This window comes from Plectropomus leopardus, chromosome 1 (genome assembly GCF_026936395.1).
Source record: "Plectropomus leopardus strain MGB_pleo_1.0 chromosome 1, ASM2693639v1, whole genome shotgun sequence".
Taxonomy (NCBI): domain Eukaryota; kingdom Metazoa; phylum Chordata; class Actinopteri; order Perciformes; family Serranidae; genus Plectropomus; species Plectropomus leopardus.
The window spans coordinates 7840076-7861320 of NC_142176.1; the positions used below are offsets into that span (position 1 = coordinate 7840076).

The 21245-nt window shown below is 37.1% G+C and overlaps 1 protein-coding gene across 3 annotated transcripts in view; it reads right to left on the reverse strand.

The window, feature by feature from the left end:
* Positions 1-21245, reverse strand: part of LOC121946268 (protein kinase C-binding protein NELL1-like) — a 453829-nt gene that overhangs the window by 75272 nt on the left and 357312 nt on the right. For all 3 annotated transcript variants that reach the window (XM_088069950.1, XM_042490773.2, XM_088070003.1), the window contains one exon: positions 11317-11412. In XM_088069950.1, the coding sequence (XP_087926076.1) occupies positions 11317-11412 (96 nt within the window). The remainder of the gene's footprint in view (positions 1-11316; positions 11413-21245) is intronic.

The window sequence follows — 21245 nt, forward strand, 5'->3', positions numbered from 1 at the left end:
AGTTTCTAAAGAAAAGCAGTTCAAAGTGCTACAGTTTCTCTATCAATAAAAGAGAAGAGAACTGGCCTCCTGATCTCGTCCTATTAACATTTGTCTGCTGTTCCAGCCTTGTTGTGAAAGTCTCAGTTGACACCTTTGGCCTCGTCTTAAGATCACACACACATATTTATCTCTATATGGCTTTGAAAAAAAATAGGGGGACTTGGGGCGAGCCAGTTAGCAGCATTGTGTTGTGGTTGTGTCGTTAGCTTGGTGCGCTGCAGGTAATAAGATGTGACAGCTGCCGGGAGGGTGGCCCTCTGTCAGCCTCTCAGGTCAGAGATCCGGTCAAAGCTACACCAAAAAAATTCCCTCTTCGACATCCCACTGAAACATACCAAGATTAGATGTGACTGGTGGCTGAGAGCAGCTAACCCTTTAACAAAAGAGCAGTGCTGTGCGTGTGTATGAGAGGGCATACGTGCACCTGCTCGGGCTGGTTATTATATATCATTAAATCCAACAGCGACTACATTCAGCCGAGATTCAGTGAATCATTAAGTGTCAAATACTGACCCTGTTTCATTTTAAAGGGATCAAATGTATACTTCCAGTTTGTTAAATCTTGAAAAGGAGTGTTACTGTGGTCAAGATTTGATTACACGTACACTATACACCAAGGCAAACACTATTTGAAAAATGAAATTGCTTTTTTGTAGACACCATAAAAGCACTGAGAATGATTAAAACAGTGCTATCCACTCTTTTACATACTGTTTTTCAGTGACGATGTTTCCAGCATATCTTAATTGTCATTTTTACAAAATGAAAAAAGTGTTATGGTGCAAACACAGATGATAATATAAGATTAAAATATTAAATTGAATCTACTTATTGGTCCTTGGGAGAACAAATACTCTTTTCAGACTCCTGTTTGCTTCAAATTTATATACAAGTGGAGTGAAAGGGTTCAGGGAGGTAGGCAGTATCTAAAAACATGTACAGCATCTTGAAATGAAAAAAAGTAGCACTCTTAATAAAATAATCATGTTATCTTTGTCATATTATATTAATTATTTAACATTTAGTGATTGCAATGCTGCTGGGGTTGTGTGTAAACACTTTTTATTTAAACCAGTGTCACTGTGATGACAACAGCTGCCAGCACCACTAATACACAACATGAGCAGATCATATATCACTTTATATAGCAAACAGTCTGACTGATGAAGCTACAGTTTATGTAATGAAAATCTCGCTGTACTCAAATCAGTTTGTCACACTTGCAAATAATGCTTGGTGCAAATTATTTAATCAAAATGAAGCAATATTTGTTATTCATTATTATTCACTTTTTCTTGATTTGCTGGCATATGCACTTTCTGCTTATACATGCAGTATCTCTTGAGGCTCCATATACCTTCCTATTGAAAACACTTCCCTGTTTTGCATGAACAAAAAATCGTGTTTGTGCTCCTTTTGGGTAGAGCTCTTTGAGAGGAAAAGCAATAACAGCCAGTTGGAACATCCACAGTGCGCAAACAACAGGCGACAGTGTCGCCAGCCTTCATAATAACAATAATTCTGCCCTGCTCCCCAACATATCTGTCCATAATTTATGAAAAGTGACTCATTCCAAGATGTTTTTCACTACTACTACAAAACGCTACCACTTTAATTGTGAGGTATATGAGTTGCTGCAATTCTTCTTTCATCTTTTGAGGGAGATGCACATTTTCTTGTCTGTACAAATTATGATTTTCAGCACATTTTTTTCCACCTCTTCCTGTTTCATCTAGCTTGGGCTTTCATGTATTTTACAGCGGACAGTGACACATGTTTCATTGTTTTGACTGTGCGCAACAACACTGACTTTGAAACAATGGCTATGAAACTAAACTGCCTAGACCAGAACATGTTCTTGACATGTCAACATAGCTGATCATGTCTTAAACTTGCTGTTAAGCACAGCACAATCAGTTTGCACATCCTTGAGAAATAGGTTGTGCTGGAAATTTGGTGATGGTAGTGGGGTCATATCGCTGGTTTGGGCTGGTTTTGTTCATGATAAAGTAGATACACAAGGGAAAGCTTGCTCCACTGTGGGTTTTTAAGTTCTCTCTTAACCCTCAGAGATCAGCCAGGATGGTTGTAAATGCTCAACAGAATGGTTGATTGATTGTCAAAGTTCCCAAAGTTACAAAACACTTTGCCTCTGTGAGTTAATCTACTGATTTCAGTGATTCCATTAAAATGATTTTGCTACAATTTTTTTTTCTTTAAATAATGCTGGTGTTACTGTGAAGGCTCTGAAACAAGCAGGGAATTACTGGCTGCAGTTCAGGCCTAAAAGAGAATCAATCAGGAAGACAAATGACTTCACATAGTCGCTTATTGTGGAAAAAAATGCACCGAAACGTAAATAGGATGGCTTAAAGAAAGTTTATCGTAACCTGTCCTTGGAGTATTAGTCCCTTAAAACTGGGTAAGTATGTGAAAAACAAAAAACCAACCATGCAAACAAACTTCATTTTGAATCAAATTTGATGCAGTATAGAACGAAAACAACACTTTCACCGCACTGCATCACCTAAGTTACCTATGTGATATTTACATCCATTTTTTCATTAACTTAACTAAAAGCAGCACTCTCCATATTTAGCAGCTTTAAGTTACACAAAGCCTTTCAACACCTGCCATCACTGTCTTTCTGGATGCACCTGCACATTATGCAATGTGTTTTTGGTCCTCTGTGCAATTAAGTGCTGTCAAAAATCCTTCTGTTTCCAACTCTCTAGGCTTTATTGTTTGATAGATAGTCTTATTTATGCATTATAACAAACTCAATTACTGAGCTATAACTGCATCAAAACTGATTTGTGTAGTTGCTGCAGGTCAATTAGTTTTCTGGTTCTTGTGAAATTTAATCATTTTTTTCTCACCAACAAAATGTCAAAAAGTCTTTACTACTGAACTTACTATTCATCAAAATTTGTTCCTGTATTTGGCTTTGTAAGGCAGTATTGTAATGTTACATGTTAAAATTTCAAATGTTACCTTTTTAATTTTGCATTTTAAATTAAAAAAAATTATTTATCTGTGTCTTACCTATTTAGAATATTTCTCGTACTTTTTTAAGTCTAACATTTGACCTGAGAGCTACGTTTACACACCATTATTCCACAATTATTCCAAACATGAAATATTTTGAATTTGATATGAGTCATGTAAACAGCATTTTGGATATTTTTTTTGGAGATTCTGAATTCAGCATTTTCCAGTTCAGACATCTGGCATATGCTGGTATTATTTAGGTTTAAGGAGCATTATTTAAAAATGTGCACATCTCATTTGCGAGAAGATTTTTAAACATGACATCACCTGATTTTTGGATATGTGCAAAAATTGCCAACAAAAACGCCAACATTTTCAAGAGGATTGGTTGGTAAGGTTGAAGAAATGAAAGAGCCAGGCTGTGTTTGCATGGTCAAACAAGGCCACACTTGTGAAAAATGTTTTTAAAAAATCCTGGCACAAGCAACAGCCATTCCAATTTCCTTATTTTGAAGTAATAAACAACATGTTAAAGCATGTAATCCGAGTATGTACTGCTGCATGGAAACAGAAATATTATTGGAATATTCCTTTTTGGTTGCCAGGTAAATAGCTTTGTAAGATTTTATTTTTTAATTTTTTATTTTTTTCAGAACAATGGCAAGAGTAGAATGTTTTGTGCATGTAAACATAGCCATTATATCATCTTTCTTGAGAAAACCAAAGTATTTAGCCAATGGTGGCATTATGGAAAAGGTCAGTGGGCACAAAAACATGAATAATCATCCTCAATGGACCACAAATATTCACAGAAACTTTAAAAGAAAATCCAATTATAGAGTTCCCTGTCCGAAACATGAATATCTAAAAGGCACTCTAGCCTGTAGTTGTCACAATATAATGCTCTGGACCAAAGTGTTAAATGTAACAACCAACCTCAGAATGTTTCTTTTACATTTAAATATATTTATTCCTTTTTTTATGGATACAGTTTTTAAGGATATCAAACACAGCTGTCTGTTGATTTTTTTTACATGTTGCCAGAATTCAGCCTGACACAGGAGGCCTATTGAAAACTTTTTAGGAGGTAAAACTTAAAAGATTATCTGTCAGTCTGGTATGACACCTGTGATAATCCACTGCACCGATTGTAAGCACAAAAATAACTAATTCCACCAGGGCTCTGAATCTCTTTTTATAGAGAGCACATGTTATTTAAAACCCCATTCATCACCGGCCTAGTAAGACCTTTGTATTTAGATGTAATAAAAGCTCATTTCATTCGCACACAGTCAATAATTCCTGTTGCTCAACAGTCTTATAAAGCTATTTGTTAGCCATGGGCGTCAGAGTCTGTGTTTGTGTGTGTAAAGCGCCCTCCGTTCTCTGTCTGTGGCAGTGAAGTGGACAGGTGACCTTCCTGTGGTATAAAGTACAATATGCTCGAGTACGCACACATACATACACTCCCCATCAATCTTTGTTACAGCTACAGGAAGGAAAGCAGTCAGACAGCATATCACATTTCCCTCTGTTTCCTATCATTACAATGCAAACAAGAGCACTTAGTACTTTCTGCAGGGCCTCACTTCTGCCCTGTCTTTGGATTTTCCCAACGGGAGTACATGAAGACTTTATGACAGCCCGGACTGTGAGGAGCTGTGAGTTTTAGCTCATGGAGGAAATGGGAAATTAATCCACACATAGTTAAAATAATCCCCTAGCTCTCGGGAGAATCCTCTGGCCTGCCGAGCTTTGCATAATTACCCTTATCTCAGCCCTACTAACCTACTGAAACAACATCATGGAAAATGTAGCCAGGGGCTTTTACAGTAATGTGTCCTCAAACTGAAACAACAACCATGGTTTTATGTTTGTGGCTACCTGACAGTCTGTGACCAGTAAATGTGATTAAAATTAACGGCCTGCTAGATTAAAGGAGCGGTTAAAGTGACCACAGACCACAGCCAAACACTACTGAAAGCAAGTAATAAAAGCTTCACTAAATTTCATCTACCTCTTGTAAAATATCTGCTTGCTGCAGCAACTTGTCGAAGAGCAGGAGGATTAGGCGTGTGCAGGTTTTTAACCGTTCGAAACCTGAGCAGACTGGCTTCAATTCTTCCAAAAACATTGGAAGAAGGCAATAAGCAACAAAAGATGAAAATACATGGAATTAGCAAGAAATTAATTTAAAAAAAAAACAAGAAAATTACGTCAAAGTCAGTAAAAAAAAGGAAAGGAAAAGAAAAGAAAAGACAAGAAAAACAACAACAACAAAAAAAAACACAAAACAAAACAAATGGATGGCGATGGATGTTCAAAACATTAGCAGGTTTATTTCTATTGCAGCCACCGCACTATCCGTCATTATTTCCAATCAAAGGCGGCGTAGCCGTGTTATGCGAGCAATAATGGAAAGGCAAGTCCCTTATATGTGTTGTGTGAGGACTTATGGATTCAAAACTTCTGAATGACCAGCACAACTTCTTAACAGTTATACAATGCAGTAACACCTCTTGTAGCGCCTGCTGCATCATGCCAGAGGGAGCCAGTTCCTACCGACACTTTTTGTTGTACATCACGTGACGTATAAAAGCGAAAAGAAAAGGAAAAAGTGTTTCCATTGCAGTTCTGCAAAATATGGCTTTTTGGAATTGCCTGAATTACAACCTCATGTGAGCGTATAACCTTTTCAGCAATAGATGGGAGTTTTTTGGGGTTTTTTTTCAAAATTGACGTATTTACATTAGACGTATTTTATATTGGCAATTTCAATTTGTCCAATTTGAGGGTTAATGGAAACCCACCTACTGTAATACAGTATGGGGAAGAAAACCCTGCTTTGATCGCTCTGAACATTGATGATCCCTGAGATCATTGTCTATCTGGACAAGCCAAGTATATTCACTGACCCCATGAAACTAAAACCAATAATGTATGAAGCTTAAATATCGTATGTGTAGCTTAAATCTGACACCTGTACAGCTTCTTCTGTGAACATCCATTGTCACCCAAAAACTCTCATACAAAAGCAAACTTGAGGCGCCTTGTGTTTTACTGAAAGTGTAATCTCTAAACGACCACATATTCTGCGGTGCAGTGGGTACCTTACATTGACTTATTTGTAAAAAGCAGCATGTACTTCACGATGTGTGAACTGGGAGTTCATCGTTGGGTCAGCCGTTTAGTTTTCAATCCTTCGGAGTGAAGCATTTTCAGATAATAAATCACAAGGATCTAACAGTGGATCCATGGCAAGGTGCGGGTCAATGTGGGAGAAGATGAAAAGATCAGTGAAAAGATCGACTCTGTTCCCATCGGCTTTATATTTAGATGCTCTTAACCTCCCACTGAGCTACAGTGTACTCCACAGAGGAGAGAAGTCAGTGGAGCAGTGATGTGTTTCATTACATGAGAGGGAAGAGCAGCAGAGAGGGAGATAGAAGTGGAGACAGAAGACAGAGACAGATGTACATGAGAGACAGACAGTAAGAGAGTTTGACAGATGTATGAGACAGGCTGAAAGTAAAAAACGGGGACAAACAAAGAGAACATGTCACGCACTGAGTTCAAACAAGAACCTTCTGTGCAGCTCGAACATGTTGCCTGCAGCAAGGGAAACTCCACCAACCCTGACAGCACTCTAAGGACAGCGAAGTCTTTTACTTACATTTGACTTGCATAACTTTTATCAAATATGCACATTTTTTAATATAGTGGTTTTTGGTTTAAATCTACTAAAAAGTTGTACATGACGCATTCAGTCAGCGAACAAAGAACTACCACTTCTGATAAAAGTTGTTAACTCATTAAATAATTTTAAATTTTGTAAAATAGAGACATGAAAGAATAAAAAGCTCAACATTTATAGTATTGTTAATAAAGCTTTGATCAGGACCCTACATGAACAAGTTTCCATCCAAGCCTGGACAAGGGCAGTAGTTTGGGCCCGGGGTCGATTAAAAGCCCATATGACCATTATTATTACCAGTACTAGTTACAGACAACTTTTCAGTGCAGTAACAGACACAGTGTGTTTATAACTATTCACTCTGAGCACCAGAGAGCACTTTAGCAAAAAGAGGGTCATTTGTAAATTTGGAACACTATTCCATTAAGAGCACCAGCGGCAGATGCTCTGGATAATATGAGACGAAACAGCAGAGGGCTAAGCTCAGTGAATATGAAACTTAACAATTCGTAATCCATATAGAAATAGAAATATGAGAGAGAATATGACCCAAATCAAGCAAGAGGAAATGTTGAGAAATTACAGCCCGGCCCGAACACGGCCCAATCAGGTTCAGTAGAAGATTTAAATCTCAAATTGTTAATGCTTTGTAGACATTAAAAAACACAGAAACTGACTATGCTAATAAATAATATATAAATATATATATATAAATAATATACATGTTATATATATAACATGATTTATGCTCTCAATCTGAACTAACTGACATCTTGAGTGACACAATATTATTATTTACACCTTAACTGACACCAATGTCTTTAAAGGCTTACAGTTTGTGCTTACATTTCAACTGCTTTCAGCACTTTCATTTCAAATGCCACGTCAACCTCTTTCAGCCACAGCTTCATTTTGAAATATTACAAATACATTTCAGAAGCACCCAGCAGTCAGCAATTTCAATATTTCACTGTAAACAACTGGCTAGCAACAAAAGAGAGAGACCCTAGAAAAAACAGCATGTTTTCATATCTAACTTGGTGAATCAAGTGTTTATTTTGACCAAACTAGAGCCGATGATTGTTGGACTAACTAACTAAATGACTAACAAGAGTAACTGATTCGGTTTTGGTGAGTTTTGTTTTATTTCTATCGAGTTGAAATCAACTGTGTTTTACGATAAGTTAACAATTTAAAAGAAAAACTTGATTTCTGAAGGTGTACGGTTAAGGCTTGAAAAAATAGATACCGCCCAAGTCTACTCCATGTGTTAAGGATTTTGTTCATATGTTATCTCTAATATATTTCATACTCTTCTAGCAAACTTAGCAAACTTTAAAATCTAAACATATTTATAAAGAAAACTGCAGAGTCATTGGTGTCTAAGATGTAACTCTGTTCTTCTGTAGCTTCTGCAAATGAGAAATACATTTAGAGAGAGATAGTTTGACAGCCACCGATTTAGACACAGAGAGACAGAGTGATTTTGCACCACATCAGATCTGTAGCCGCCTCGGGCAGCAGCCAGAGGGCCACAGGGAGGAGCCTCATTAGCAGGATGACTCCATATTTTGCCTCCTACGAGGGGATAAGAGGAGGAGAGCCGCGTTCTTCACCTCATCTGCTCCTTACTTCAACTCTTTATTTTCTTCTTTGCATAATCTTTCCTCCCCTCACCCCCTCTGATGGGGTTCAAAGTGAAGTTAATTTTACAGATGCAATGTAGTCAGTTTTCTAAACCAATCCTGCATTTTGTTAGTCATCAAAATTCAACTCACAGGCACAAACATAAAGTCTGGGCTAAACTAAACGGCAAAATATTACTATGAGATATGATGTCTTTTTTCAGAGAACACCACTGAGGAATTGGCTTGCCACATTAATTAAGTGATAGATATCTGATGCTGGTAATTGGGAGGTTAATTAGTCCTAGGTTGATTGCTGTGACATGAAATGTGTCGTACGCTGATTGCTACTTATTATCTCGCTGCAGTTTCAATGCTTAGACTTAAGAATATATCTGAATTAGTTTTAGTATTTAGGTTATTTTATATTTTGTTTAAAAAGTTGTGTAAGAAAAGAGGCAGTGTGTGATTTTGCAACAGAGTGACACTAACGATGACTTTTTCAAAAATTATAGATTTCCAGGAAATTTTTTGGGGTGTGAAAATGCGCAGCTTCCAAGTAATTAACTGGCACCGTTCAATTTATGATAACTTTGCAGGTTATTCGATAAAGGTAATTGGAATTTGTGCACCTCTTTTCCACGCATGTACACACACACACACACACACACACACACACACACACACACACACACACACACACACACACACACACCTTTGAAATTTCCCGTAGAGATCAGAGGGAGTACGAGTACAGCAGAATTCAGAAATTAGACTCAAATGCAATCAAAAATCAAACCAGCTGTACGTATGAAAACTCTAATATCAGAAAGCACTTTGTCATCACTGCTATGAGAAACACCAGTAACAGTGACAGTAACAGTACGTGACATTTTTATTTTCTCTAATTTCACAAGGTGCCACAAAGGGGTTTAACACATATCTTATTGATATTGTGGCTGATTTTGTCTACAGTCATAGTTAGTGTCTGTCATAGTTAAGATGTGAATGATAGAAAGATATGAAATGTTTCAAGGAAAATGTCACCCACACCTTTTTTTGTGTATCACTTACTCACCTCCTGTTAAGTTCAATATGTTAAGAAAGTGTTTTTTCCACCGTATCTTGCAACCGTTAACAAAGAATCCAAAAATTGAGAATTTGTGATGAATTGAAGTCATTGGAGTGCGCATTTCACAAAAGAAAAACTGTATCAAAACATCAATTTACAACCTCTCAAACAATTCATGCGGTATAATCCAAGTCTCAATTATCCAGTTGTACACCAAGTACCTCCGAAACAGACAGCACTTTTTGACAGGTAACTTATCTATGCTCTCTACAAAGCCAAACTCAGTAATTTTGACTGTGAAAAAAAAACAAAAATAGTAAATTTACCTCTGTGAACATGAGAGTTTCTGGTCTGCCACTGCCTCATCAGTTTGTTAGTGTTATTATTTAAAGGTTTTGATAGCTGAGAGAGGGTCATTGCACTGAGGTACACTGTATGTTTTAATGTATATGACAAATAAACTTGAACTTGTTATTAACCCTTTGAAAACATCAGTTTTTGTTTGTTTTGGTTTTTAGCTGTGTTCAAGCGCATTTCACAAGCTATTTGACCCTTTGAAAACTGAGCAAATTCATTTGATTCCTTTTTTTACTTGTTGTCTTCTCCCCGTGTTTGTGAAAGAAATCAAATCACATTACTCTGGGTAAACTCAGATCCCTAGGACTTTAATTCATCAAGAATTTTCTCCATTTTGTGATTTTCTGTTCACCAGAGGCTTACAAGAAAAACAACGTTTTTTTCACAAATTCAACACAACATGCGCTAAGTAAATAAAATATATGTGTTCAATTGGGAGGTGAAGTATTCCTTTATTCTCCTTCTTAATCAGGAGGTTTTAATATACTTAAGAATTGCAATATAACTTAATTAAGTTTTGTCATAGTTTACTATGCCATACATAAAGTGTTAGCATAGGGAGCTGGAACACCATTTTGTTATTATTATTATCCTTTTGTATGATCAATAAAGAATTAATTACAAAAGAGGGAAAAAAAAGCTTCAGTAATTGTTACACTTAATATGATCTGCTCCCTGGTGGATGGTGCTTTCAGCGGAGCATTATCCACAGAGAACACACACTTGTCATGAAGATAGGAAACATATTCCAGGGGCACTACAGCAAACACACATCCACAATCTTCCTCCGCTTTACATATTAACAGAGATGATCAGGACTGACAGCAGCACCTGAGGTCTAAGTGTGACTACATACAGAGTAATTTATGTCTCCAATAATGCACACATGTAAGAGTACCCCGGTATTCAAAGGGGAACCATGGCAACAAGCTGTGAATAGCTGACCTGTGAGTGTGGTGCTCTATGAGAGCTGGTTGATGACCTCTGTAGAAAGAGACCGCAGAGACACGAGGCTTAATAACAGAGGAGAGGTGAGGAGGAGAAATGAAAGGGAAACGGGAAAGATGAATGAGTGGAGAACAATGAGAAGAAGGGGGGGGCAGAAACAGTGAGGGAGAGGAATAAGGAGGCCTTAATATAAAAAGGAAGAGAGGAGAGGAGAGGAGAGGAGAGGAGGGGAGAGCAAGAAAAAGGAAGAAGACAGGAGGGGAAAAACATTAGGAGGAAATGGAAGAAGGAAACAAAGGTGGCGAGGAGGAGAGGGGAAAAAGGAAAAGAAGACGAGAGAAGAAAGGACAGAAAATGGAAGAGGAGATGAGAGAAAAGAAGAGAAAAGAAGAAGAGAGTTGTGTGAGAGCGGGAGAGAAACAGAGAGAGACACGGGGCGACTGCTGAGCCCTCAGAACGACCTAATGACCACCTCTCTGATGTCATTTCTGAAACTCGATAAAAACAATATGACGCTCCAGCTGAGCTTTAATGAGGAGAGACATCTGAACAAGCCGGAGAGGTCAGACGGGGTCCTTGGGTCTTACCTGTCTCACAGCGGCGTCCTGTGAATCCTGAGGGACAGACACACGTGTTGGGAGACACACAGGTCCCGCCGCTCCTGCATCCCTCCTCACAGAAAGCTGAGAAGAGAAGAAGAAATGTATTAGTTCAGTTTGTCTTCATATCCTGACTCTCACAGCAGCAGCACAAAGCAGGCAGCGTAACTTCAACACCCTTTTTTCAGTCACTAGTTTGAATGTGTGTGTTTGTTCTTAAGATGTGGAGCTTCGTAGAGCAACCTAATAACATGTTATCACAAGATCTGAAATGGCAATATCATGCACCTAAAAGAGGCACTTCACCATTACTGACATCAACTGATACACAGCTCAAAACTGTAACCTGTCCTCCTCAAATTCACTTTGCATTTTCCAAAGTGTCTGATGTGCAATTTGTTTTTCAAGTGGTTATCATCTACAGGACAGCTTCTCCATGTGAGCGTTAAAGTAACAGAGTGTAAGTGATAGAGAGAAAAGGCACCATGGGTAAAAATGTCTTAGAGTCAGACTGGAAACAACACTGCCTTTTTTTCTGATGCATTCATCACCAGTTGGTGAGTTGTAATCACAAACTCTAAGGCAATTATCACCTTTCGTTCGGTGGCTCTGCAGAGCTTTTTCAGGCTTTTTCAGCACATTATTCTGGTGTAACAGTACATTTCAGTCCCTTCAGGATTTCGTGGGCTGTTTTTGTGATTGTTGCAGCCTTTTAATGCCCGATTTTGCAGCTGGTTTTCAAAGAAATTGAGATGTAAGTTGCAACATTTTTAGGCATTTTTTTGCAATAAAATTGAGGCAGCAAGTGAAATTTGTAGTAATTGTGATCCTGTCTCAAATTAGGAGCTTATCATAATGAGCACTCAGTGGTATAATGTAACAAAGTATTTATACTTTGTAACATTACTTGAGTATTTTTAGCAGTATTTATACCTCACTTCAGTTTTTAGATTTCTGTCAACTTTCACTTTATATCCATTAAATTTCCTGCATAAAATGTATATTTTTACTCCTCTATATTTACCCTAAGAATTTTAGTTACTTACTACAAAATAGAGATTAAAGGAAGGAAAGGAGGAGGGGAAGACAACTGAAGGAATAGGATGAAATAAAAATCGATATTTTTTTTCTTTAAATCCTCAAAATTGTGAAGAAGACCTTGTTTTTCTTAAAGTGTAATGCAGTCTCCATTTTTAAGGTGTCTTATGTTATATAGAAATAATCTTCATTGTTCTGAAAATTCTGACAGCTTGCTTTTTTTGAAACAGAATTTACGTGTCCTGTTACTTTCGATTCTTAAGCACATTTAATATAATAAGACAACTTTTAGTAAGTACTTATGGACATATGATAACAGATAATAGGTGAATTTAACTCCTCCTTAAGTCATTTTCTAGTAACATATATGTTATTTTACTCAAGTATGGCTTTCAGGTACTTCACCCACCACTGTGAGCACTTAGTGTTTTCCACAGAATCCCACAGAATTAGAGAATAACAAAAAGTTCTTGTGTTTAAAATTAAAGGTGCCACACTTGGCAGTTTAACAGACTGTTGCGGTCAAGTATTGTGTAGTTCCTAGAGCACCTCCTCTTCTTGCATTTCACATACGGAATGGAAATAAAACAGAGTCTGTTCAGCCTGTTGACAATGCGACTGTTGATGTCAGTTCAAAGCAAGGCTGACCGACCCTTTCAGTGAGCTCCTCTCCCTCTCTGCCCGGCACGACACAACAGCAGCGGCAAACATGCAGTGATTGGACTAAATTGCAGAGGGGGGGGGGGGTCTGATTGTGAGCACAAAGACAAAATCACTATAGCAAGAAGAGTGGAGGGGAAATAGCAGCGCATACAGGTGCAGGTGGAAATACAACTCAGTCATTTATAATTATGAAGTGTTTATAGACTGAAGACAGTGTTTTTGTGTTTGGTAACTGTTTTGATTTATAATTTTTGATCCATTTTATTTTGTTGTAATATTTTATTTAAAAAAAATCTGAATCTCACTGACTTACTGTTTACAAACTAAAGAACTAGGAGATCATTTTTGTTCAGTTTCAACAGAAAATTTGAATGCAAACTACATTGATGCTGACATTTACAATTAACACTCATTTTGTTGCATTTGTATGTACTTGAAATTACTAGGAAAATATTCTCAGTATTTTTGTCATATCGTCAAGAACATCATTATCACAAAAATACTCATATATATATATATATATATATATATATATATATATATATATATATATATATATATATATATATATATGATATAATATAATATATAATACAATAATATCATATTACTTTACAGCTAAATCGCCCACCCCTAGTGTGTGTGTGTGTGTGTGTGTGTGTGTGTGTGTGTGTGTGTGTTTGCGTGTGAGTGTGAGTGTGAGAAAGAGAGTGGCAGACTATGACAGAGAGACAGAGTGGACTTCTGCATGCAATGTTTCAATAACTAAATAAAACTTCAGTGATGCAAAGCAAGCTCTTCACCACTATAATGACACACAGTTAACTGCCTGCATTTCATCACACGTATTCTTTTTCCTTACTGGACTGCCAATTTAATGCTTGAAGCATCATGTCTGACATTTGCAACCTTCTATTAATTTCCTGCACCATTTAAGTTGTGAAAAACAAAACAAAAATCAAAGCATTCAAACACTGACTTGGACATTGATTACCATGGCAACTATTGAAGCTTCAAAGCATTCAGGTCAGCACGAGCTGGTATTGGTTTCACGTTGTGAGTCTGTGAGTGTGTGTCAGCACGGCAACTTGTGGTCCAGCTGATAATGATTGCATAGGGAACTACCACAGAGGCTGTTTTTAGTGTTTTGTCATATGTTTCTGTGGAAAGATTTTGTCACTGCAATTATGTCACAACTGTGCAAGATGCAGTTACAAAACTACACAGGTGTGTAGTTGCAATCAAAATGAAGTTTGAGTTAGAAGATGGATGTGGTCCCAGCAAGGGGGCTGGAGAAGTGGGGTAGGAAGTAGGGAAGGGGCCACTAGCTGTCCCACTTTACAACCCTGGCTGACATTTGTTTTAAGCCCTGTACCGCTAAATCACAGCTGGTGTGATCCTATGGATAGATGGTCTCTAGTTTTATACGTTTATAATGTGTTTCACCATAATACCAAAAATAAATAAATAAATAAAATTAAACAGCTTTAAAGGTTGCACTAATTTTAACAAGGCTTTCCATAGTAATATTCAATGAGCTGAAGAATAAAACTGTTTTTAAATAATTACGAACATCAAAAGCTGGAGGCATGGTATTAAAAGTTGTCGGATGCTTCTGCAAAACTAAACTGAACATTATTTCTGTTCTTTATTGGGATTTTCTAAAAGCTTGGTTGTACAGATTTTATCATGAACACTCACGCTTGGCTTCAAGGTAAGTGGACTGCTTTTATAAAACACATTTATCCTGAGAACAAGCACTTTACAAAACCTCACACTCACACTCACCCACACCCACACCCACACACACATACACACACACACACGCACAGATTGTTGAGGATCTGCCATGCAAGGAGCTAACCTCAGGAGACCATTTGAAGTTCAGTGTCAAAGGCTACTTGCCTCTAGTGAGATGTATTTTACGGTACCCTGCACACAAAAAAAACCTTTTACCTTAAATGACAACAGTAATCATTTACCAGTGCCTTACAAAAAGATCCCCATGACTGTTCCAAAAAGGACTCATGAGCATTTTCTAACCTGCTACAGTAACACTTGAGTCAAAAATGTTCCATTTTTCTTTTATCTTATCTTGTTTTTTTTTTTCCCCCAGCAGCACTTTGTCAAGTTTGAGTTACAGGGTGTATTTATTCTGTCGATCCGATCGGATCCGATGAGATCAGTTTGATGGATGAGAGGAGCAGCTGCTGCAGAGAAAATGAATGCAGACTTTAAGATACAGCACAATTAGCGGCTAAGATTCATTTTCACTGCACCTGGTGTTCTGCTGCTCTGTCTGTGCCTATACGCTCTGTGCCCCGAGAGTGTGGGGCAATGCATAACCCAGTGGTATATATTCCAGTAGCACTCCTAAAGAATGGTCCAGCTCAAAAAATAGAAAATCAGTTTGTGGCGGCAGATGTTTTGATCATGGCTGGCTGCTACAGATTAATGAATGTGTGGGAAACCCTGCTATGAGCTGAGTTCTTCATCACCAAGAAGAAACGGGGATTATGGATGGTGTGACAGCTATGCAAACGGCTGGCAAGCAGCTGACCACTGTTCAAGACCAACAAAAGTGGGTAATTTTTAAATGACATTTTTGTGATGTGTCTAACCACATGCTAACAACAGCATTTTCCCAACATAAATTGAAAATCAAATCAAAACATAAAGAATTGTAAGTTTGAACATATTTGCTACATATGAAATGTACAAATTTATTACATCAGCTCTTTGCAGAAACGTACAATGCCAACACCTTTTCTGGCGACTGGGTTAACTGGACACAAACCGTGGTCTCTATTAGTCATAAACTTTACACCCAACCAACCACACCTACTTAAACACTTCCCCCACAACAGCCAGGACATACCAGAAGCAGTCAAAGTGAAATGCAGATGTGTGTTGTTGCACATAGGTGGGGCATTCCATTGAAAGTAATTGATTTTTGGTAAAAACAAATCTGACACATCTGACATGTCTGCCTTTACTGCTACAGAGAATATTCATTATTTATCCCACAACTAGAAGTCACTTGTCCAGAAAAGGTGTTGATGAGGATGGACTTAAAAACAGAACTAAAAGCCTAAAGTTCATAAATAAAGCTCAAACCTGGCCTAATTGGGATAAAATGTAATCGTAAGTCAAAATATTTAACTTTGACAGGCCATTATTGCTCCACAACAAGTTAGATTAAATTGGGTTAGAATACACATATCGTTATTGATCGCCTACAGGGCTACCAGCATTATTCATGAGTTGACATTTCACTTGTCTATTTTGGAGTTACTTGAGAACCGTATTACTGTGTGTGTACGTGTAGGAGCGTGTGTGCCAGTGCAAATGACTGTGATTTGTTCTGTGAGCATGCAGGGTGTGATGCATCAACATGGCTGAAACAATTACACAAAGGAGAAGGGGAAGGCTGAGGAGAGCTGGCAGACGAATGTACTCGGCAAAACAAAAGGAAGAGCGAGTGCAGCGAGAGATGGCGAAAAAAAGTAGTTAGTCAGTGCTTAAAGCGAGGAGGATTAAACCAAAAAGAGGGCAGACTTAATTGAGCAAGTTCATTAAAGAGAAATTACTTGAGTATTTCTAAGCTTAATTAATGACACGATTTGAAAGATGAGCCTTAATGGGCTGAAAAAATCTATTTATAGTCACATACATAGTGTGTGAGTGTAATATTTCTGTCTGTGTGTAATGTATGTGCAACAGCTTGTCTCCCTTTGGTTTATGAATCCAGAGAAACATGATTTATCCATTTAAATTATCACCCTGGTGTTTATAAAAAAAAAGTGCTAAATATACAAATGAATGCACAAGTGCAATAAATAAAAACAGAGTTCCATGCCAGAAGCTATTAGAGCTATTAATCTGACTGGTTGCACTATTTAAGAAGTTCTATCAGGCCCTCATTAGGAGCCTGATTGCCTCTGTACTAATAAACCTCACACTTAAAAATTAATTACACTTATATTGACTCAATCTATCTCCAGCTCTAATTATCATTTCACCACCATCAGCATAATGCTGCCTGCCTCTTGAACTAATGACTTCCAAAGATGAGGGGGCATCGCTGGGGGTGTGTGTGTGTGTGTTGTATGTTTTTTAAGATCTGCATTTTTCAATCAAAGCTCCAATGATTTTCTTGCCCAGAGACAACCCCCCAATTTCCAGCTGCCTCCAGTATCTTCATTCTTGTTAGAGTGAAAAGAAAATCTCTATTAGTGTACAACTATACACTGAAACTGTGGTTTATCATAATAAAACCAGTAATTATAATGCAGTCAAATTGGATTAAAATGAGCTCAGATTAAAACCCACTTTAAGATACTTTCATGCAGGCAAATATCGATGTATAATGTTCGGTTTATTACTCAGCGGCAACCTCCAGGGCTCAAAAATGAATCCAACAAGGAAGTTATTTTAACGTTATGCATACTAATAATGTAAAAAAAAAAAAAAGAAAATTAAAAAAAAATGGGAAAACAGAAATATTAGTTCTTCATCTTTTTGGAGCCAAAATAATGATTTTACTAAATTAATAGAGATTCATTATTTGACTGATTCATTTCGGGGTGTGGCCTTCATCAGGGTCATCAAGATACTAACTACAAACATCATTTAAACAGACAGACTTGAAACAGAAAAAAATGAAAAGAAGTTAAAAAAGTACATAAATACAACCAATTATATAAATCCATATATAAACAAGCCAATGGATGTCCTGTTAAGATGGGTTGGTTAGCGATTCATGTGACGTTAGAACAATAAAAACCTAATAAGGGGCTGAGAAGCAGCAGGAGGTGGTACTGATGTGATCATTTAAAAGTGCTATGTTCAAAGAAAATCACAAAAACACAAGCAAAAGACATAATAAGAAACCAGTATGAATTAAACGATTAAACAAAAATATGTTATCTCAAAACAATTCATTGTAAAAAAAAAAACCTCACAAAAAAATCACACTTAAAAGTCATTAATTAAAAAATCCTCATTTAAAATCTAAAATGCTTCTCTCTTTTTTCTCATGAAATTGACATTACCACCTGTTTGACTTGGTTTTATCACTTCTATTCCTGGGAAGAACAAAGAGGAGGGAGGATGCTTCATGTCATTAAAATGTCTTGCAACAAGGCTGGTGACGTCATTCCTTTTAATGGCACTTCTGTGTTCACAGATACGTTGTTTTAGGGAGCGGGCAGTTTTACCTATATATAATTTGCCACATGGACATTTAATCATGTACCACATTTTTTCATTTGCATGTCATAAAATGTCATTATTATTGATTGTTTTCCTATTGATAAGATGATTAAAATATTTAATGTTTTTACTATATTGGCAATTTATGCAGGTTCCACACTTAAAATTGCCCTGGAGACAGTTTTCTGTAAGTTTGTTGCCCATAACTTCAGGTTGCTGACTATGCTTGTTTAAAAATTTTACTTTGATGTTTTTGTTTTTGGGAGTGATTGTAGTTCAGTAGACAAGGAGTGGTTTAGGATTGGCATGGGATTGATATCAATGCAGAAAATAAGGTGGATTTAAAAAGTAGTGAGGCATATCTGCAAGTAAATAAAACTCTAAAACCTAAACCACACCTTGTCTACTGCACTACATTCACTCCCAAAACAAAAAACATCAAAAGTGTTATGTCCTGTTGCTGTACAAGTGCCTTTGTACCGTTCATTCGATTTTGTTGCTGTTGTTTTGGCATGTCTTTTTTAATGTCTGTCTTGTATGAATGTAAAAATTTAAATTAAACTTTTTTTTAGGTGAATCACAAATTATGAAGTGGATTATTGCTACGTTGGCCTCATATTTGTTCACTTCAACTTTGGGCTTTGGTAGGGTACAATGAAGTGTGGGCATTGAAGAGTTTGTCTTGTATAAGAGGTAGGTGCGGTTCGAAGGGGCGTGTTGTGTACGCTGCAAACAGAATGTGTCCGTATGTGTGTATGTGTCTGTATGGCAACAGCCATAATGCCAAACTGAAGTCTTCCAAACCAGGAGCCATATTTTAAATTAGAAGAATAATATAGCATAACACAACTTCACTTGAAGCTGGATTGTTGCTTTTTCATCGAGCTGTCCTGGCAGCTCTGCCCTGCTGCCTACAGCTCAGGATGTGACATAAAATTCAGCATGATACAAACTGTTGATTGTTATAAGGATGATATTTTTGGCTTAAGTGCACTATGAGCCATGTCTTACCGCTTCAACTGTCAGTGAAAACTATTTGCAAAAAATGGGATAAAATAAACATCACACAGCATCTGAGAAAGTTTTACCTCCAGATACTCAGCTCTGCTGTGACTTACGTTACTGCTTGTAGCTTTTTGCATTGCACCAATGCAACTAACCAGTCATTGCCCAATCTGCTACAACATGGCGTGTTGTTTTTGAAGTCTGAGTGAAATCCACTGAGGTTTGAACACTTTTGCTTGCTGTATGTAACATATGTCTGCAGGTAGGGTCAGGCTATTCTATACCTGATTGTGATCATGTTTACATCCTTTCATTTATTGTATGACAGAGTGGCAGCTGTGGACAGGAAGATTTTTCCTTGAAATTGCACTGCTAGATCTTTGGTGGATATACACTATGTGCTCTCTGAGGGCTTTCTCTGTGAAAGTGGCTGTACATTTTTTTATACATAAAAGATGATAGTGTGAGAGTGTGATGCCTGTCCGACCTCAAATAAGATTGAGAAGAAAATAAAAATGTGGTGCTGCTGTTCAACAACCACTGCCTCCCATACCAATGAGGAGAGGTATTTCCAGTGGTGAAATTTAATTAAGTACATTTACTCAATACTCAAGTGCAGAGCTGAAGATCAGAAGAACTACATTTCAGTGAAGGTAAAAATTGTACTTTTTACTTCACTACATCTACCTGACAGCTTCAGTTAATTTACAGATTAAGATTATTTTTGCATAAAAATCACAAGAATAGCCTTTTAAATATGATGTTTTGATATGATGTTTTGTTATAAATTAAACTGTTTATACAAGTAAAGCTGATTAGATGATTCATTAATCAGTTGACTGACAGAAAACTTATTGGCAACTATTTTGATGAATATTTAAGTCTTCTATTTTAAGTTTGTGGGTGCTTTTTTTCATCTAAAAATAATTTTGAGTTGGGGGGACATTTTTCTTTTCTTTTTATAATTTGGGGTGTTTTTTTTCTATTGCTTTTAAATCTTTTTGAGTTTTTAGGATGTTTTATCTTTTTTTAAATTAATTTTGAGTTTTATAGGTGTTACTTTTCTTTCTTTTACAATTTAATGTTTTGGGGTGTTTAGTTAGTTGTCTTCTTTGTGTTTTTTTTTTTTTTTTAGATTTTTCTTTATTTGGTACTTTTATTTTCAATACTTTTTTCTATATTATACTTTCTTCAGATCTTTATCATGCTCTATTGTTGCTTGAAATATCTCAAGCCTCCACAAACTCACCACTGATATTTACAGAGCATCTCACCAACATTTCACTTCCTTCCTTCATCTTCCTCTCCTCTTTGTGTATCAGCTCTAATTCACATATTTTCCCTGCAACTCATCTCCAGCTCCTCCCTCTGCTCCCCCTCCACATCACATTACCAGTACCCCCACTACAGCGACAAATAGCCTGTGCTGATGCTGAGAGGAGGAGACAGTCCTCCCTCATTGTAGTTCCCTGTGACCTCGAGCTAAACTATCTCACTGCTTTACTGAGCCTGTTGCTGACTCGTGACTTCCAGAGACATGCTTATATCCACAGATTTGCTATTTGAGTTTCCCATTACGGGCCTAGATTGCTTTCCAGTGGGTGGTGAGAATGGAATCATTCCACTCGCCGCCGTGGCTAACAGCCACATTCACGGTCGTTGGGTATCCAAGGATCCATCTCAGAATTAAGAGCAGGAATATCACAGAGACGGCCTATGCATATTCCACAAATTCAACTAGGTAGGATAAAGAAAATAGCTTTGTGATATGCTGCATTAAGACATTGTTAGCACCATGTTAATGATCTCATCTCTGATAAATAGTTCAAATCTGCTTTTTATGAATATTTTTTTCATCTGGGTCCTAATATTACATCAAACACAATCCATGTTAGGTTTGTCTGCACTTTTGCTATTTTTAAGATTTTGGGGTTTTTTTTTAAGTTAATACGTAAATAATTAGGTAATTGTACTTTTTATATCTCTTCTCTTTAGTC